This window comes from Strongylocentrotus purpuratus, unplaced genomic scaffold, assembly GCF_000002235.5.
Source record: "Strongylocentrotus purpuratus isolate Spur 01 unplaced genomic scaffold, Spur_5.0 spur5_scaffold_6, whole genome shotgun sequence".
NCBI lineage: Eukaryota > Metazoa > Echinodermata > Echinoidea > Camarodonta > Strongylocentrotidae > Strongylocentrotus > Strongylocentrotus purpuratus.
Window position 1 is genome coordinate 55,384,353 of NW_022145612.1, and position 18,598 is coordinate 55,402,950.

At 36.8% G+C, this 18,598-nt stretch overlaps 3 protein-coding genes across 5 annotated transcripts in view; 1 reads left to right on the forward strand and 2 right to left on the reverse strand.

Annotated features, from left to right (window-relative positions):
* The window catches only part of LOC593528 (angiotensin-converting enzyme), a 32,492-nt gene extending 30,171 nt beyond the window's left edge, over positions 1–2,321 (forward strand). For all 3 annotated transcript variants that reach the window (XM_011665618.2, XM_011665623.2, XM_792999.5), the window contains exons 9-13: positions 18–241; positions 452–596; positions 949–1,047; positions 1,434–1,556; positions 2,098–2,321. In XM_011665618.2, the coding sequence (XP_011663920.1) occupies positions 18–241; positions 452–596; positions 949–1,047; positions 1,434–1,556; positions 2,098–2,281 (775 nt within the window). In that variant the 3' untranslated portion in view covers positions 2,282–2,321. The remainder of the gene's footprint in view (positions 1–17; positions 242–451; positions 597–948; positions 1,048–1,433; positions 1,557–2,097) is intronic.
* Positions 2,322–5,166: 2,845 nt separating this feature from the next.
* LOC593516 (angiotensin-converting enzyme-like) lies at positions 5,167–10,840 on the reverse strand. Its single transcript, XM_031000485.1, has 9 exons — positions 10,582–10,840; positions 9,741–9,932; positions 9,326–9,461; positions 8,824–8,955; positions 8,094–8,317; positions 7,318–7,462; positions 6,512–6,610; positions 5,987–6,109; positions 5,167–5,692 (listed from the first exon to the last, which is right to left on the reverse strand). The coding sequence occupies exons 1-9, from the start codon at positions 10,817–10,819 to the stop codon at positions 5,533–5,535; spliced, it is 1,449 nt and encodes a 482-aa protein (XP_030856345.1). The 5' UTR covers positions 10,820–10,840; the 3' UTR covers positions 5,167–5,532.
* Positions 10,841–11,133: 293 nt separating this feature from the next.
* LOC115929932 lies at positions 11,134–13,429 on the reverse strand. Its single transcript, XM_031000075.1, has 3 exons — positions 13,258–13,429; positions 12,079–12,209; positions 11,134–11,406 (listed from the first exon to the last, which is right to left on the reverse strand). Exons 1-3 carry the CDS (start codon positions 13,427–13,429, stop codon positions 11,134–11,136), a joined length of 576 nt encoding a protein of 191 aa, XP_030855935.1.
* Between the last annotated feature and the right edge of the window lie 5,169 nt (positions 13,430–18,598).

Here is an 18,598-nt window from a genome sequence, read left to right on the forward strand (position 1 = left end):
AATATTCTTTTAAACAGGATTAAAATGTGCACAGAGGTAAACATGGAGGATCTGAACACCGTACATCATGAGATGGGTCACTGTGAATACTACCTTCAATACAACAAACAACCTGTTATCCTAAGAGGAGGTGCTAACCCAGGCTTCCATGAGGCAGTAGGGGATACTATTGCCCTCTCTGTAGTCACCCCGGACTACCTACATCAGATAGGCCTACTGGATTCTAACAAAATCGACAAAAGTAAGTTTAAACTAATTTTTTCTTCTTCAATTAACCCTTCGTAAGACCAGGGACCCGTTGCAATAAACTTGTCATCAATATCAAATTAAAACCAATGTTATAAGCTACTGAAATCGTTGCGTTTGCTTGGCTGTGAGCAACTTTGTCATAGAAATAGGACACTTGTTATTATTTTCATCATTATTATTAACATTATTATCTGTATGGCAGGCCAAGAAATCAACTATTTGATGGAGGTGGCGCTGAATAAGATAGCCTTCTTGCCGTTTGGATTGCTGATTGATAAATGGAGGTGGCAGGTGTTTCGAGGAGATATAACACCTCAACAGTACAACGAAAAATGGTGGGAACTCAGGTAAGTTAGGAGCGACCCGGCGTGGAGAAAGGGGGGGGGGGCACAATAGGCCCGTGGCCCAATTCTACTACTACGGGTAGTCTTACCTCCTGGATAAAATAAGAATTAACAAGGAGTCCACAGATTAGAGGAAAGGTGTTGGAGGGGGTTCTGGAATTATTTTTAACTCTCCCTTTCCCTTAACTACATTCATTTCTCCCTCTTTATTTTTCTGTTCTCTTTAATTCTTTTGTAACCATTCGATGAGGGAGGGGCACATCTACCCGCCCTCTTCAGCTTCACCAATGTGTATATATGTCGTTTATCTGAAGTACAGACCACATTTAAAACATTTCTATTTTTATACTCACAGGGAGGAATATCAGGGTCTTTCCCCACCTGTCGAAAGAACCAGCAGTGATTTTGACCCCGGTGCAAAATACCATATACCTTCAGGAACGCCTTATATCAGGTGAGTATTGATAATTTCTTTGCTGTTTTATCTCGTCTAAAAGCTTATTAAAATGACAAAATTCATCACAATGTTAATTTTAAATCAATATTTCCTATTTGCAAGATCAGCATTTTCAACCTTTTTGAAATCACGGCACCCTTTGAGAAATAAAAATGCTTCGCGTCACCCCAATCCAAAATTCATAACAGAAAATTCCTTTTGCATCACTCTGACGCTCGCCAAGTGTCATTTTAACACGTACGGCCACTTTTCTTCCTAAATTTTGCGAGCGAGCGGAGCGAGCTAGAAAGAAAAATTGCCTCACAAAACTTTTACGTTGACACGATCGCAAAGACTTAGAAAATATATATTATGTTTTATTGTTATTATCATTATTATTCTAGATATTTCGTGAGTTTCTTGGTCCAGTTCCAGTTTCACGAGGCTCTGTGTAAAGCAGCCAATAATGAGGGTCCTCTTCATCTCTGTAATGTGTATAACTCCAAGGAAGCAGGAGCAAAACTCAAGTAAGTTCTCCCAACCCCTCCCTACCTTCATTTCCCTACCCCTACTCTGTCCTTTCTCTCCATTCCTACTCTCGACCACACTTTCGATTTCAACCGCGAATTTCCTTCTATGTTAGCTTTTCCCAGCATCATCAATAGTGATCTGTAAAATGACAAATTTAGTGATCTCAAAAAGACAGTGCTACGATCTGGAGCCAGTAATGTCATTTTTCTATAACGTACTAATCCACATTCTCCAATGATTTAATATAAAAAATCTCTCGCAAGGTCTGCCTTTTAGTCTTCTTTCCATACATAATTATACATGACCTTCAAATCGCATTAAGTGCCTTAACCATTTCTTATGTCTTCATTTGATTGTATTCAGCAGCACACACGCGCTCCGTCCGTCCTCTTGAATGCGGTCAAGCACCTCTTTGTTTGTGATACTATTTCTCCAAGACATACCGATCATTTCTTAGAATTTCCAATAAAATCACATGAATAGGACTCACTATAACAATGTTCACGTTTGTTTGCTTCCTGTGTATCATTCTTGCAGATCGATGTTAGAGATGGGTATGAGCCGCCCGTGGCCCGATGCAATGGAAACAATGACCGGTGCTCCGAACATGGATACTAGTGCTATCAAGGAGTATTTCCGTCCATTGATGGAATGGTTAGAGGAAGAAAATGACGGTGAATTGATCGGATGGGGAAAGGAACTAAGGATCTTCCATCAATAAAGGAACGATGAATAAAACTGCCATTCAACGTGCCCATAAAGGGGGGGGGGGGGGAGAGAGCGTGGGTACTGTACAGTGGCCTACGCAGAATTTTTTCACGGGGGGGGGGGGTGGGGGGGAGTGGGGTTTTAACATTTTTAAATCGGGCCAAAAATTTCGCAACGACTCAGCCAGCCGCGTACACGCCAGGTACTGTAAATGTTGGGAACAAAATGGGGGGCAATGGTGTATCGTCTGAGTAACCCCCTTGCACCGTTGAACCACTTACATTTACAATTGTATCTTTTCATTTATATATTTACATATCTCTTCTTTTTTTGGGGGGTGGGGGGACTTTAATGGGAAGGGGAAATACGTTTTTACCACCTTATGCTTGGTACGATATTGGGGAAGAGTGGTAGTTTAGCAAATTAGATCGTTCCAAAAAGAATCTAAGCCTGTCACTAAAAAGTTGCATAACAAGTGCATAAAATGTAAGCATTCGGTATAATGTATGATAATATAAAAGAAATGAAGAAAAATGGGGTTTTGATCTAGAAAACAGATTAGAAAAATTAGAGATAATGGGCGCAAAAGAAATAATGTTCTTCGTTACCGAACAGTATGGGGTGATGGTATTACTGAATGATTATGGAGAAAAAAGTGTAGTTGTGACCCTAAGTGGAAGAAGAAATTAAAACCTAAATGATAGTATTAGCGGGCACATTATGATTAAACTCTGGCAAAACAACGAGGAGAGGGGCGGGGTGATTCCGTCTCGTTCTTACCTCTCAAAACTTTGTTGCCATCTTTGAATTTAAAGCGATAATAATATACCATTTTTTTAAACGTCTTGCCATGACCATCAATCTCAAATAGTATGGCATCGATTTTCTGCTCGAAAGATTGAACAAGGCAAAACAGAATTTAGTTAAATTATATACAAACCTGTAGTACTATAAGAATGAAAATGAATTTATAATATCATTGACGCTTTTAAGTTACATGGTGCCATACATCAGAATCAAACTCTTTTCTATCCCAAAAATCGGGTCACTACTTATTAATGCAAAACATATTAACATATTGGGAAATGTAATTCTATTATTCATATGTATGGTGATAACAAAGCATTTCGTAAATTGGCTTTGTATTAGTCTTTATTATCACTTTTCTTGGTATTGTTATCAGAGGAATTGTAATCTTCAATCTTAAAATGTTCTTTTCTTTTTCACTTTCGTCTCGCTATGCTCTCCTATGAGCCTGTTGGTAAGCTATGAGGCCAGTAGCACACCAGACAGCAATTTTGTCATTGGCGTCGATATGTTTATGGGGGGGGGGGGGGTTGAGGAACCGGTGTAATGCAAGTTAGTATAATTCCAACGAAAAGATGGGGTGGAAGGGGGTCATATCATCTTCTTCGCACGTTCATTTCCCTTGATTATTTTTCTTTATTTCTAGTTTTCCCTTTATCTGTTTCTCCTTTACGTCATTTCAAGGGGAAGGGGATATCACGTGACTCTGAAGCTATGTCTTCGATGGGCAACCTGATCATGCCCTTTATTTGATAGGCAACACAGTATAATGGTGAATAATAATAGTCATAATCATGGCACATTACCAATCAGCATTATAATCATGATCACTCCAATCACTACAATTTTCACTTTTCATTTTATTTTCATCGAAAAACTACAAAGACTAGTCAAATTAAACGAAATAGATTTTGGTACCATCTATATTCTATTATAAAAATAAAAGTACAATAAAAATTACCAGTACACGTCTTTTCTGAATTATTTCAGATATCACCATGGTCACATAACATGTATCGACTTTGTTCTTGATTATATCGTTTTTTATGTTATTTTTAGTTTCTAATATGTTTAATGTCCTTTTGTTCACTCAGATTAGTATTCCGGGGAGCTCAAATTCATTCAGTGATTATTGTATTAATTCAACAACAATGTTAAGATTGTTATGAGCAGTTCCTATGAAACATATGAATAGAAAGCATAAATTTATTTGTAAAAATGTTTAGACCTAGGAGTATTATATTTACACAAGTTGAAAGGTTGTCAAATATTTAATGCACTAAGAATATCACGATTAAATCAAATAGATACAAATAAATGAGATTGTAGGCATTTCAATCTTCTCTGTTTATCGCTTGAAATTAATATTTTTAAAGAAATGTTTTAGATTGTTATAACCTAGACCTGTCTTCCCATGTCTGTCTTTTTATCTCTATAATTTTGTTTTCAGTGTTAACAATAACACACTTTCTAAAGTGGAAATTGCCTTTCGTAAATAACGCTTATTGTGTTTCTGTAGAGACAAAATATATATGTTCTATGTTTTGATGATCTTATCTTTTAAAAAATTATACCAAGATTGGTATATCAAAATATTTGAAGAGAATGCAAATATACTCAATTACTATGTCTAATATACGGAATAAAATGGTACTTATTTATGATAATCTCTCTCTCCACCTTGCTTTTATTGTACAGACAATTTCCTCGTGAATATGCTGTAATGGTGTGCTATTTTGATAGTGTTCATTCTGATCCAACATCTAGACTTGGAAAAAGAGAAAGAGAAGTATTTAATTGAGTGTGTCGCCGAAGGGAAAAATACTTCAGTCCGAGTTTTTAATCATCGATATAACCATGATACACATGTCTCATTGTAAGACATCATGATGTTTCGTTGACAGTTGCTCCGCAATCAATTTCTAGCATAAAACGAATTCATAACTTCAATCCATAACTCAACCCTTTCAAACCCTAACTCTATTACCCTTAACCAAAACATAGCCTTTAACCCTTTCGCACCCTAAACCATAACCCTAACTCTAACTCTACTTCCCTTAACCCACCCCAAACCATAACCCTATATTTGTTAGGATATTGAAAGCCCGGAGAAAATGAGCAATTATCGGATCATCTAATCTTGAACTCGCCCCAAAAAATTGTTCATCGTTTTATTCTGGAAGAGGGTTGTAAGGTCGGCTGAGTACCTGGAATCCGGTAAACAGGGGTTTACCATATTTCGCATACTCAACTGACTGGGGCGAGGATAAGGGCCATTGTAAAACTTATTGACACTTCTCTGGGCCTTCAAATAGGGGGCGTACCCCGGCTCCGTCCACTGTTGGAAACGCCCCTTGGAGAAGGAATGCGACGGAACGCAATATCAAACAGCGAACTGTTAAAACTGCAAACGATTCAACTCCTTTCTATTTCTAAAACAAAGTCCAGCTACAATGTTCAACTCCATCCAACAAATTTGCCCTCGTTTTCAATGAGAAGCCAGTCAGTAAGAGGCTGGAAGTAATCTAAGAGAGGCTGAGCGTCCATCTTGCGTTGCCCTGTCAAGACCTCCATGGCGTCATGCCAAGGTTCACTGGCTCCCATCTCCAACATAGATCTGGTAGTATGGCAAGAATAAACCAAATCAAGGATTAGATAATATATGAAAACTGTTGGACAACGTTTTATAACAATTTTTTTTTCCTAGATGTGATACCAATTATTCTTCCAGTAACATGAGAACTCATTAAAATTAAAATTTAAGCCAAGTCCTAAACATCTGCAACCACCACCACCACTACTACCAAGACGACGAGGGAAACAACCACAACAACAACAAAAGCAGCAGCAGCAGCAGCAACAACAACAACAATAAAAACGATATACAATGTAGATTCAAGAAAAAAGATACCTGAATTTTCGTCCAGCTTCTTTAGAATCATAAACGTTGCATAGATGAAGTGGTCCCTGGTGTCCCTTTGCATCGCATAGCGCCTTGTGGAATTGGAACTGGATGACGAAACTAACGAAATATCTACAAATTGAGAGAAACAAACATTTCAGGTTCGACATGTTCAGCAACTTCAAAAAGTTTGTTTAAGTAACATACATATTCAAAGAGTTTGAAAATGTAGATTGTTATTTTTCATTATCACAAACCTCACAGCATACTGTAACTACTGGTTTTACATCAGTCCCTCCGAGTCATCAGATATTTTCCATCCGCTCTTATTTGCTTTGTCATATATCAAATGTAGAAGTAAGGCTCTTAAACAACCTGCTTTCATTTGAATGTGCCTTTTTATATCAGCTCACTCTCCAAAGATCATTGTCTTGTAGATTCCACTTTTTAAATCAATATTCAATATATTTGGTTTGCAAAGGAAAGACAGAATAGACTCAAAGTTGAACAAATAAATTTATGTCACCTATCTACCTTACGTACGGTGTACCCGTAGCTACGTGAAACTTCGCGCCTGGATCAAAGTCTTCAGGACTGCGTGGAATGGGTGACTGAACCCCTTGGTATTGCTTCCTGTTGGTAATAAGAATATAATCTGGATTAATGATAACAATAATAGGCATTTCTATAGCGCCGTCTATCTAGAAATTATATTCCGAGGCGCATTTATTATTTCCCTGACTTTAGCCTGGCTGCCATTACAGCACTCCAGCATTTCAAGAAATTAATTCCTGTCAGGTACCCATTTACCTCACCTGAGTCGAGTGTGGCAAATGAAGATTAATGACTTGCCAAAGGACATTAGTGCCGTATCGGGGATCGAACCACGACCTTTGAATTTTAAGTCAAGTGCTTAAACCACTCGACTTCGACACTTCTACATTCTACGCCTCTGATTCATGCTCTTCAAATTCATAATACAATGTTTCACTTTGGAGATAATGGCAATTGGGGAGGCGATAAAATGAAAATCCTCTTGCTTACACGTTCGCCATTTCGACTCCGCTAGTTAAGCATGCGAAGAAGATTAGAGCATGCGCTAGTAGTAATAGTAGTTTAATGTTATGTGATATAGTTTTGACCAATCAGTGAATGACAATCTATGTACATGTATGAGGTGTATAAAATGTACGTTTGCCCTGGCCATTCACTTCTTGTGCTACATGTATGTCACTCTCACATAGCGTAGTGTTACTTTACTTTAGCAACGAGCAAAGGGAGTGATAAACAACACACGATCAAGATTAAAATCATGCTGAATAAATAATGAAGATGACTACCGTAAGTTCCACCAGGCCTGGTTATACTCATCTGGTTGTATCTCCCCTCTGAAAGCCTGCCAACGCCATTTGTCAACCAGGAGACCATACGGTAGAAAGACTAGTTTGAACAGCGCCACCTTCATCAGAAAGTTGATGTCGGATTCTGCGTCGAAATGATAAAACACCAGATTTATCCACTCAAAGAAATTCCTTGACATTCATAAAAATCATGTTTTGCTATGCATATATATTTTATTATGTCATCTTTCATTTTATTATGCCATTTTACCCATTATCGTATCATTTGTGGTCCCGTCTGTTATATACGACCACGTTCTTCTCATCTTAGGAATTGCAATTGAATATCAAACTCAGTTGAGTTGCGATCAATTCAGATCAATGGCAGCTCTTTCTGAGCCAAGGCACTATTTCCTTCGGGCCCTCTCAAGATTCTACCCCATGATCATACTTTTAAATACTCTCTTATGTTTTCTTTGTAAAGATGAAAGCCTTGACTTTTTCTCGTGCATCCCGCGATCTCCCTTTGAATGGAAAGGGTAACGAAGCAAGATGGCTCAGTGGTAGAGCAATGGTCTCGTGGGAGGTCCGAGGTTCGAAACCAAGTCGATGCGCTATTGCACTTTGGTAAAGTACTAATCCTCATTACCCATTACTAAATCTCTCGGATACCACTTAAAAGTGTAAGTCCCCTAGCTGCTAACCAACAAACATGTCGATTGGTTGTTATAGCATTCAGGTATACAAAATTCTCATTAATAATGAGGTATACTCACTGTAATCAGACTGAGGTTGCTCCAAGAGACCAAGATGGTGCAGATAACTGGGTGTTACCACCGACAGAGACACGGTATCCCCAACTGCCTCGTGGAACCCAGGATTAGCTCCAGCGCGGAACAAGACATGTTGGTTACGGTACTGCAGGTAGTACTGACAATGACCCATCTCGTGGTGGACGGTGAATAGGTCCTGCATGTTCACCTCGGTACACATCTTGATTCTAGGTATAACATACGAATCTGACACCAATTAACTAAAGCAAATAAACGGAATGATACAAGTACAACTCAAATTATGACATGATCCCTTGATAGAAAACAAGCATTACAACAATGAATGATAATACAGCTCAACATGGAACCTATTCGCCAGTCCGAGTTATTATTCTTTGCTGTTCGTTTTTGCAAAAGATGAATTTAAGTTTGATTGAATTGAATCAAAGAGATGTCGAACTGCACCACCAGAACCAACTACTAATCATAAATCTCTTAGGAAAAACAATACGACTATCAATATCTTCCCTAGTGATTGTTAGAAATTTTCTACGAGTAGTAAATTATCTTTAAAAAAGAACGCACTTCTTCAAAGTCCCTCGGGTTCCCGCAGAAAAAAAATATTAAGGAAGTTTGTACTGATATAAGATATGGATATAAGATCCATATGAAATGCCATACAAAATTATACAAATAGTAGTAATCATAATTGTTGAAGGTCAAAAGTTCTTACCTCACATCTTTATTTTTGTACAAATCATGAGAAGCTCCATGGCATGAGACTTTGCGATCTTTTGGTTTAGCCATCATTGATTTGGTCCAGAAACTACTTGGCATTGAGTCAAGTCCGAGTGACGCAAAGAACCTACAAGGAGAGAATAATATAATAATAATAATAACATGTCTTGTTTACCCAGGGTAGCCTCATCAGTATTCCAGGGAGGTGCCCTGAGTATTCATACCGTTATCCTTGAGGGCCCTGCATTCATATCATTACCCCGGCTGTAAACCGAGCTACCATGAAAAGGTGCTCAAGCATTCAAGGAATGCATGCATTTAGTTATGATAATTTATTCATTGCTTTCAATAAACCGATATCGCGAAAACGCCTAGCTTCATTATGGGCTCTGTTTGAAATGTGTTGATTGTAATTTGGTGTATTTCTGACATCAGCGTCTGAAAATGTCAATTTGTCTATAACCTAAAACCGGTCTATGAAATTGATTCAAACTCACTGATTGGCAACACCGAACATGCTTTCTGCTGTCCATCCGTCCTCCCTCATCTTCTTCGTGACGTCAATGGTGCCATGACCCGGATATGGTTCCACGATGTCATAAATATTGTTCCATTCTTGTGCCCACATGTTTCCTATGACAATCATTCAATGACATAAAATGAATGATCGTTTGACTTTGTGAACACGAATGGCGAATTTGATATATGATGCGGGCTGCATGGTAACGATAACGCAACTGGTTATGGGAAGATATCAATGAGCAAAAGTAATGGTACATCAAGCGTTCATGGCTGTAATATAGGTTAGTCAACAAGACCTTACCCTTACCAAGAATATGGGCGTACCTAGGCCTAAACCCTTTGAAATTGATACATTTATGGTTTTTCTACATATCATTATTTTGGTCTTACCAAGCAGATGGGCGGGGATTGGTCCGTGAGGATCCACAATGTCGGATCCATAAACCTCGACGAGTCTCCGTCTGACATAGGCATGCACATGCATGTAGATCGGCTTTATAGACTCCCAAAGAGAGTCGACGTCATCAACGAAATTGGGATCTTCGTATTTGTGCAGCCATGATTCCGCTTCGTTAGAAAAACCTGAACAAATTGGAAGATACATGATTTTTTTATTTTTTTTTAAACAACTAAATTACGATGAAAGACGGGGGAGTAGGTGTTGCGGGGCACACGGGACGAAACGAACAGTAACAAATAAAATAAAAGAAGAAGAAAAACGAAACGAGAAATGAGATTAAGAAAAGGAAATGGGTAGGGTAGGTCCCGTATAAATAATCTGACACATCTGTCACATCGTCCCTCTAATCTGAATGCCTTTAAATCGCATGTCATCAACCAAGTAAGACAGGTGCCCCCATTATATCAGTACCCTCTTACTGTCTAGAATCATGCTACGCCACTCACGAAATACATGTATCGTTAAGAGTACAATATGATTATTCGACGATACACTATAACATGTTATCGACCTTAAATGAAACACATTGGAGAGTCCATTATAAAGATAAATGTAACCATGCAATTGTTATCCGTTCACATGAATAAAATACCTTAATAATGAAAAGCATGTTTTGTAAAGCATACAATTGAATTATCATATTTACTAACATAATTGCTCACATAAATACAAAATGACATAAATAATCATGACCTGACACATGTTGGGGGAAATCCTTTAAATATAAATACAACAATGAATAAGTTAGATTACATTCCTTGATTAAAATACCTTTACTCATAGCAGCTTCATTGGATAAGTTCACGTAGATTGCATAAAGGTCTTTCATTGGTCGACCGACTGCATCTCGCCAACCCTGCCACGCCCATAGCAGCTCGTTGGCATCACGCGATTTCGCCATCAAGTCTTTTAGATCTGGTTCCATCGGGAGGCAATGGTGACTTGTCCGAGGAGTACCCGGGAACATGCGGGGAGCACAGACCTTGCCGTTGAGATAGATTCCCTGCATTTCGCCTCGCACGTAACCATATTCTCTAAATTGCAAAATGAAGGACAAAATTGATGCTGCTTTAAAAAACGATGCCGTCGATTCGATTTTGAAGTGAAAACAAATGATTGAACATAGCATTACTCGTTCCAAAATATATACGATTATAGAGGCTTAAAATGATAGGCCAACTCCCTAAAAATATAGTATTTTGAAGCCAGTTTTGTAATTTTATAGCCATAATAAATATAATAACGAAGTTGTACGGTCAAGGAGTTACCCGCGCAAAACTCCATTGCATGTTTGTAGGGTTGCAAGCGAACGAGATTTCATATTTAAGCTACCGGCCGGGTCTTTCCCAAGGGCCACGATCTAAGAACCATTGTGATAGGCCTAGTATGAGATAAATTAATATAGAAATAAAGAACGATGTAAACCAAATACCTGAGCTTACTGGCATCGTAGAATGTAAATAAATCCGAACCGTAGAAATCATACATCCGTTTTGTTCGAGGATCCAAACCGGGTTGGTCCACATCAATGGCTTTAGTCTGGTCGAGAATCAGAGATGATAAGTGACCTGTCACACTTATAATCCGATGATTCTCCTTTCATGTAGTCAATATAAAAGAGTAAGGCGGTTGCAATATGATTAAAAGAAATCATGGTGCATAATTGAAATGAAATATTCTTCATCTTGGAACTTGTGTTTTGAGGTGGTTGGATGGATTCAGCTCCTACCCCAGGCATCATTTTACCCCTTCATTTATGACCCTATATAGGCATTCTTCAACAAAACGCTATAATGAACAGGTGAAATAATTTTTTTCTTTGATATATAGAATGACAATTGTTAGATCATAAGGTGTCAGAGCAAATTTGCCGATAGCTTAGCTGGACAATTTCCAACACTAAAACATATGACTTCATCTGATTTGGTAATTTGTTGACAACGTAGTGAAATACATAAATTATCGAGAGAAGATTCATAATGCTTACTATTATAGTGATGCCCATTCATATAGCTAAATAGAAATGATATGTTATGTTTCACTCAATCATTGAGTAATTAATGTAAATATAAATTAAAATTATGGAAATAAAACCTCACTTGAGGATAAGAGAAAGAAAAAAAAATGGGAAAAAAAATAATTGTGAATAGATAACATTTCGAACTCGAGATTATCAACGTATAGCCAAAGAGTGACTCAATTAATCATTAGGTTGTTTCCTTTTTATGTCTCACAAAGGGATACCAATTATGAAAATTATAATCTCACCTCGATATTATATTCTGTCATGTTGGTGATGTAGTTCCATAATGCTAGACCATCCCGATTGCGAACCTCTACTTCCACCTCATTAATGACGCCCATCCATTTACGGGCCATGGGATTACTGCTAATCTGACCTATGCGATTAAAAAGGATAATCCCAAGATGAATTCATGATCAACAGATCTCAAAATTATGAAGTTTTAAAATATTTTGTTACTCTCTGCAAACGATGAATTTAGGCAATTTAATGGGGGAAAAACACAAAATATGTTATTTCTTAGCCTTTTGATCATGGTTATCTAGTTATGATTTATGTTTCCTTACCAGAAACGAATGACGGCTTTGATTATGACATGTTTTATGACTTTTTTTTTCTTCAAAATTACCTTTATTTATCTGTTTTACTATGAATTAGTCATACTTTTAGGTGACATATGTATTTGTGTTAAGATAAGGCTAGTATAAAGCAAGGCGGACCGACAGACAAACGGATAGACAGGTATTTAAAGAAGAGGAATAAGAAGAAAATGAAAGAAACAAAAGGAAGAAGAAGAAGAAGAAGGAAAAGAAGAAGGAGAAAAGTTATGATGCAACGGAAGGGCGTGAGACAGAGATTTCGAATAGGAAAGCAATTCCCCTACTGATGATCCTTTATAATATATGTCCCATTTGCAGGCAAACAAAAAAGAAAAGGTTAAATTCCAACGGCATTTGAAAGACAATATTGATTTAGAACTTCCCTCACAAAGAAAGGGCTTGCAAATGGCTTTTGGTGGAACAATAACGACCATTAGTTGTCGAATCGACTTAAGTGATTGCAATCATCTAAGTAATAGTCTGATTCCAGACCTTTCTACCGCATGGTCGTATGTTTTGTGCTGCACAAAGATATAATTAGTTTAATTTTGGCCATTACAAGTAGTGGGTCATCGATGTAAACAACTGATCATGTACCTGTTACACCTCATTTTATCTACATGCATGTTATTACCAAAGAAAAAAAAGAATGTCAGTCAGCACAATTGCATAATTTGAATACTAGGACATTGCTAACGTTTAAATTTCACAGATATGTACATGACATATTCATAATTCATGCAAAGTTCTACAGAATTTGATGTTGGTTGCAAAAGGGACATTATTATTAATAATTAGTATTAAAAAAAGGTGATTTATAAGTACCATCTTGTCGATATTGTTTGCACAATGCAGAAGTTGGGTTCTCACATACCATCCTCTCCAAGAGGCCCGATGTACGATTTATTAAACTATAGATCTCATCAAGGCTTATGATATCACTGGATAAACCTGGCGAGGGTGCGATTAGGAGATAGAAGAGCAGACATGCCGCCATCTTGGTAAGCCCAGCTGATGCCATTAGGACGATTCAAAACCCGAAGAGTTCAGAACAAAGGAGCAGGAGTTCAGAGATCGCTTCTGTCTGTAATGCTGGAACCGGAGAATAAGAGAGGGTGGAGCGAGAGGGAAGAAGGAAGAGGGGAGGAAAAAGAGAGGGAAGGGGAGAGAGAAAGGGAGAGAGGGGGAAAGGGAAAGAGAGAGAGAGAGAGAGAGAGAGAGAGAGAGAAAGAAGGGGGTGTACAACCCGATGTTGCATTAAATTTTTCAACAGAGCATTGTATGTAATTGTCATAATGACTTCAACTTAGTCAAATAACTATCAAGTATTCGCATAATTACTTTAAAACAATTAAACCTTGGTATTGATCGATGGGAAAATCGTCTAAAGGTAAGATAAGGTAAAATGTATTTATGGTATTGGTAACGAGAAAATCATGAGCTATGAGGTACTCCGAAAATATTTTTAGCTCATTTACTAGAAAACAGAAAACGGCTATTCATTGACAGCTGGAGAAAATAGATTTCCTGTTTAATAACTCGGATAGTTATAATTTTTTTGGCTTATTATTTATTTAAAGTCAACTAAACAATATTAATAAACACAAAATAAGTTTTATATCTAAGTATACAAGTTACTTACCGATGTCACAAACTGTTCTCTTTTGTTTGGGATGAGCAACCTTCCAATATCGTAGACATTCAAACTCCGACACTAAGTTCTATTCCTACTAAATGATCCCAAAGTTCCTGTGATCGGTTTCGCGGGAAACCCGACTAGCAATAGTCGAAATGGATAGCTTGGTACCGTATGGTTGAGCAAAGTTTGGCTGTCACAGAGGAGCTTAGAATAACTCGTCATCAATCCAACATTCAATCAAGAAACAGGATGTTTGAATAACGCCCTATATTGACAAATGAAGGGATTTGGTCGTTCATCAATGAGTCTATCTGAGCAGCGCCGATATAGAGCGGTAGTCTGTGAATTTGTCCTGGCACAAAATAGTTGATTACAGAAACATTTAGAAACCGACTTAAAAAAAAAAAAATGGTCTGTTTTATCTACTTTTTCTCCTTCTTCGTCGTTGTCCTTCTTCTAATATTCTATGTGTACTACATGTATTTCTTTCCTGCTTTCTCCTTCTTCGTCGGTCTCCTCCTTTTCTTCCTCTTCTCCTTATTCTTCTTCTTCGTCGCCTTTCTCCTTCTTGTTATATATGTGTTTTTCCTTTTCTTCTTCTTCTTCTTCTTCTTCTTCTTCTTCGTCTTCTTCTTCTTCTTCTTTTTCGTCTTCTTCTTCTTCTTCTTCTTCTTCTTCTTCTTCTTCTTCTTCTTCTTCTTCTTCTACTTTTTCTTCTTTTCCTGTGTACTGGAGTAGTCTAAACTTGACGATCCTACCATTACTCACCTATTGTAAGACTCGCCCGCCAAACGTCATGTATCATCCTCACGTGCCCGAACTTGGGTCGCTTACTTGCTTAATTACCTTCAAGTTTTCCCCATCAGCAGGGGTTTGAGCAGGGGCGTCGCCTTAGGGGACTGGTAGTTTTGATAACAGACTCTTTCAAAACTTCTGTCAGACATCTATAATTGTCGGATAATTTGTTAATTAAAAATATGTCTAGGCAAACACGTGTTGACATGTTTAGAAATCGAGGTCTTTTTTGTTTTGGCTGGAAGCTAGGTACAACTGAAAATATATTCATTTAATAACAAATTTAAAAAACCAACCCCAAAACACGCTATGTGGGCAATGTTTGACACCTCTTGACCTCCACCCCGTCTTCAAAATGTTCTTGCGACGCCCCTCGGTGTGAGAATACTCAAGTTACAGGAAACAATGACTCGTCTGATGAAGGTTCACATTAAATACTGATGATTGATTATTCTTCACGATTGAAATAAATTAATAATAATCAACTGCCTCAAGGTTAGTGTGAAAGAACTTCCGGGTGGAGAATGCGAGCTTGGCTAATAATTATGTATACTGTCTACGATATAATTGAGAGGGGAAAGAAAATCAATATGATAATTCAAAGAATACACGATCGCAATTTTAATTAATCAATTTTATATCCAATATAAATCATGTTCGCAATACGTAACACTCCATGTTCGCAAGTTTCAATAATTGACTCACAAGACCATTGAAATTGCTTTAGGTTGATTTTTTCGAAAATAGTTGCTATTGTGTTAAACAAACCATATTTTCGGATATACATTTTGGAGAAGACAACCACTTAAAAAGCAGTGCTATCTACACATGAGATGTTTAATGTTGATCTCATTTAGCCTTATAGCCCTCCTCAGCCAATCGTTAATCCGTTATTCAATACCCTAAAATTAAAATACTTTTAATATTCTTCATAAGGTTCTTGCGGCTCTTTCAATTTTTGAGCCCCAAAGATACCTGATTTGTTTTCATACTTTAAATAAGGTAAGTCAAGGTAGCTTTGCTCTTAAAAAGATGTAATACCCTGTTTTTTCTGCTTGCTATAAAATAAAACGGAGCTATATAACCTTCCCAACAACTGAGAAGGCTTGAAGAGAGAAAATTAAATCATACTCATATTTCTTTTTTTCAAACTTATGTTCATGGTTCTACTTGCCACTCGCCCCCTCACATGCTCCAGATGATAACGAGTGGGGTCGATGGACCAATTTCCGGTTTGAGCTTGAACCCTGTATACCGTTCCAACATACGTCGCGTGTGCGGCCTCACTTTAATTACCTGATGACATAAGTGTGTCTCATTCATTATACTCCTTAACGGCATTTTTTTAAAGATTGATTTTGCTGTATTTAAGTGTAATTTACAGTTTTTGTATTCGTTGGCATTAGGTTTAAAAGTGCTATAAGTCAACTAACATAGATTGTACATATTATTTGGAAAGATTATGTGCTATAAAAGAACCCATAACAAAAAGCAAAACACATATAAGTTTAATGAAACGTATCGCCTTTAGTAGCGCCTAGAACTATCGTCGGTGACCTAGATATCCCATGCGTATTATTATTATCATTATTATTGTTATCATTCTCATTATCATCATCATCATTATTTTCTTTATTATTACCTCAGTATTGGTTGAGAATGAAACATTTTTGAAAAGCACTTTGTCCAAGCACGTAAACACCAAGCAAGGATCGAACCCCAGGACTTCTCATAGTCATTAGCCTTCACCAATATACCACAGTGCTGCTGCATTATTGGCTTGTGATGATTTTGCAAACAATCTTAAAATATTAAAAAAAGATGTTGATTGAACAAAACAAAATCAATTTACCTCAAAAAAAAGCCAGGGTAATCGCGAATCGGATGCTATACCATAATCTTATTATTCAATATCTTTATCATTTCATGTTATTTACTTTTTTTGTCTACAACCGACCCTACTTCTTTGTTCTTCTCTTTCTCTCTATAAATTATGTCCTACCCCATCTTTTGACTCATTCACTTCTCTCTCCCCACCTCGATCTTCTGCCCTTCTTCCTCTATCATCCTCTCTCTTCTATTACTCTTTCTTAGTGTTCATGCTGTAATTTTACCTTAATAATGTCTATGTCTGTGTCAACGTTTATGTAAATTCATCACTAACCTATTTCAGTTATTACTTTTTTGTTTTTTATGTTTACATATATATATATATATATATATATATATATATATATTTTTTTTAACTTGGACGAATGAAATTGAATGTAATTGATTTGAACCGAATTTTGAATTAGCGCCATCTTTAAACTGCTTTCTACTTCGGGTAAAATGTTCTTAAATCATTTCACAAAGAGGTTATATTTCAAAGTGTATGAAGATTAAAAAGAGGACACACAGACATGTCACTATATCTAAAATTATTGAAGAAAAAAACCTGCATTCAGGTAAATTTACCACTTTTAACACAAGTCTAGTCAATCAATTGCTGTGCTTAGAGTCTGCATTTAATTCAAATATCAATAAGACACCATGGTCAAGACCTATGGAACTCTCTCCCAGAGTCTATTAAATCACTCCACTCCACTCATTTAAGGCCAAAGTTAAAACAATGTTATAATCAGATTATTCAAGGTAAAATGTCTGTATCAAATCTTCAGTCTTTATCATAATGTCATCTCTTCTTTCATTAGAATCATTATCATCATCGTCATCATCATCCTCATCATCTTCATCATCATCCTCATCATAATCTTCATCTGCATTGTCAATATCACCATCATCAAAATTTGTATTTTCAATAACCTATCCGTTCTGCTTAATAAATGTGTAAATCTATTTTATGAGTTTTGTCTGGGACTGTCGTATTATCAAGCAATCTGCTTACAATGACAGTTCTTCTTCCGCAAATAATGTTAGTATTTATGACAGCTTATCATTTTGTTTTAGAAAATAACAATTGCTATATATCTATATATTTGCTTATTTATGATTTATTGTCAGAAAAATACTTAATGTGCGTACTTAATATTATTATCATTTTCGAAAATCTGTGTACTTACATGAATGAAGAAGAAAATCAAATCAAATCAAATTAAAGATAAAGATCAAAGCTCCCCATGGTATAATTACCTCTTCAATATCAATCTTTAGAATTTCTAAAAAAAATATCTTCATTTTCCGAAAGAACATCAAATAATGTTAAAAATGTAATGTTATAAATACATTTCCTATAGGAACTCGGTGTTATTTGCTCTTGCTCCTCATGGTTAGGAACCAGACTGAGAGCAAATAATACTGAGTTCCTATAGGAAATATATTTATTCAGATGGTCATATCTCACCCAATACTTAACATATTCAATTGATTTTCGACATATGGACATTATTTTTGATGCTCTTTCGGAATATGAAAAAAAAATTGTGAAATTCTGAAAATATATTTTTTTGATGACGTCACACTTCACCACTCTATGCATGATACATGCTGCGCCACTGACGTTGGTTCATCCCAAAGCGATCGATTTCAAGGGATTGAGTTCTCTTTTCCTTTGAGAAAGAATCGTGATGACAGGTTTGTCGAAGCGTAATTTTAGATGGGCTTATTAGCTAAACTTTCATCTACAATTAATTGTTCTGTTTAGTGTCCTTTTCACACGAGGCGTCATCTGCAAACCATTTGCAAAAAAAAGGTAAATATGTCATTTCTAGGCCTATTGGTTATAATGTGTGC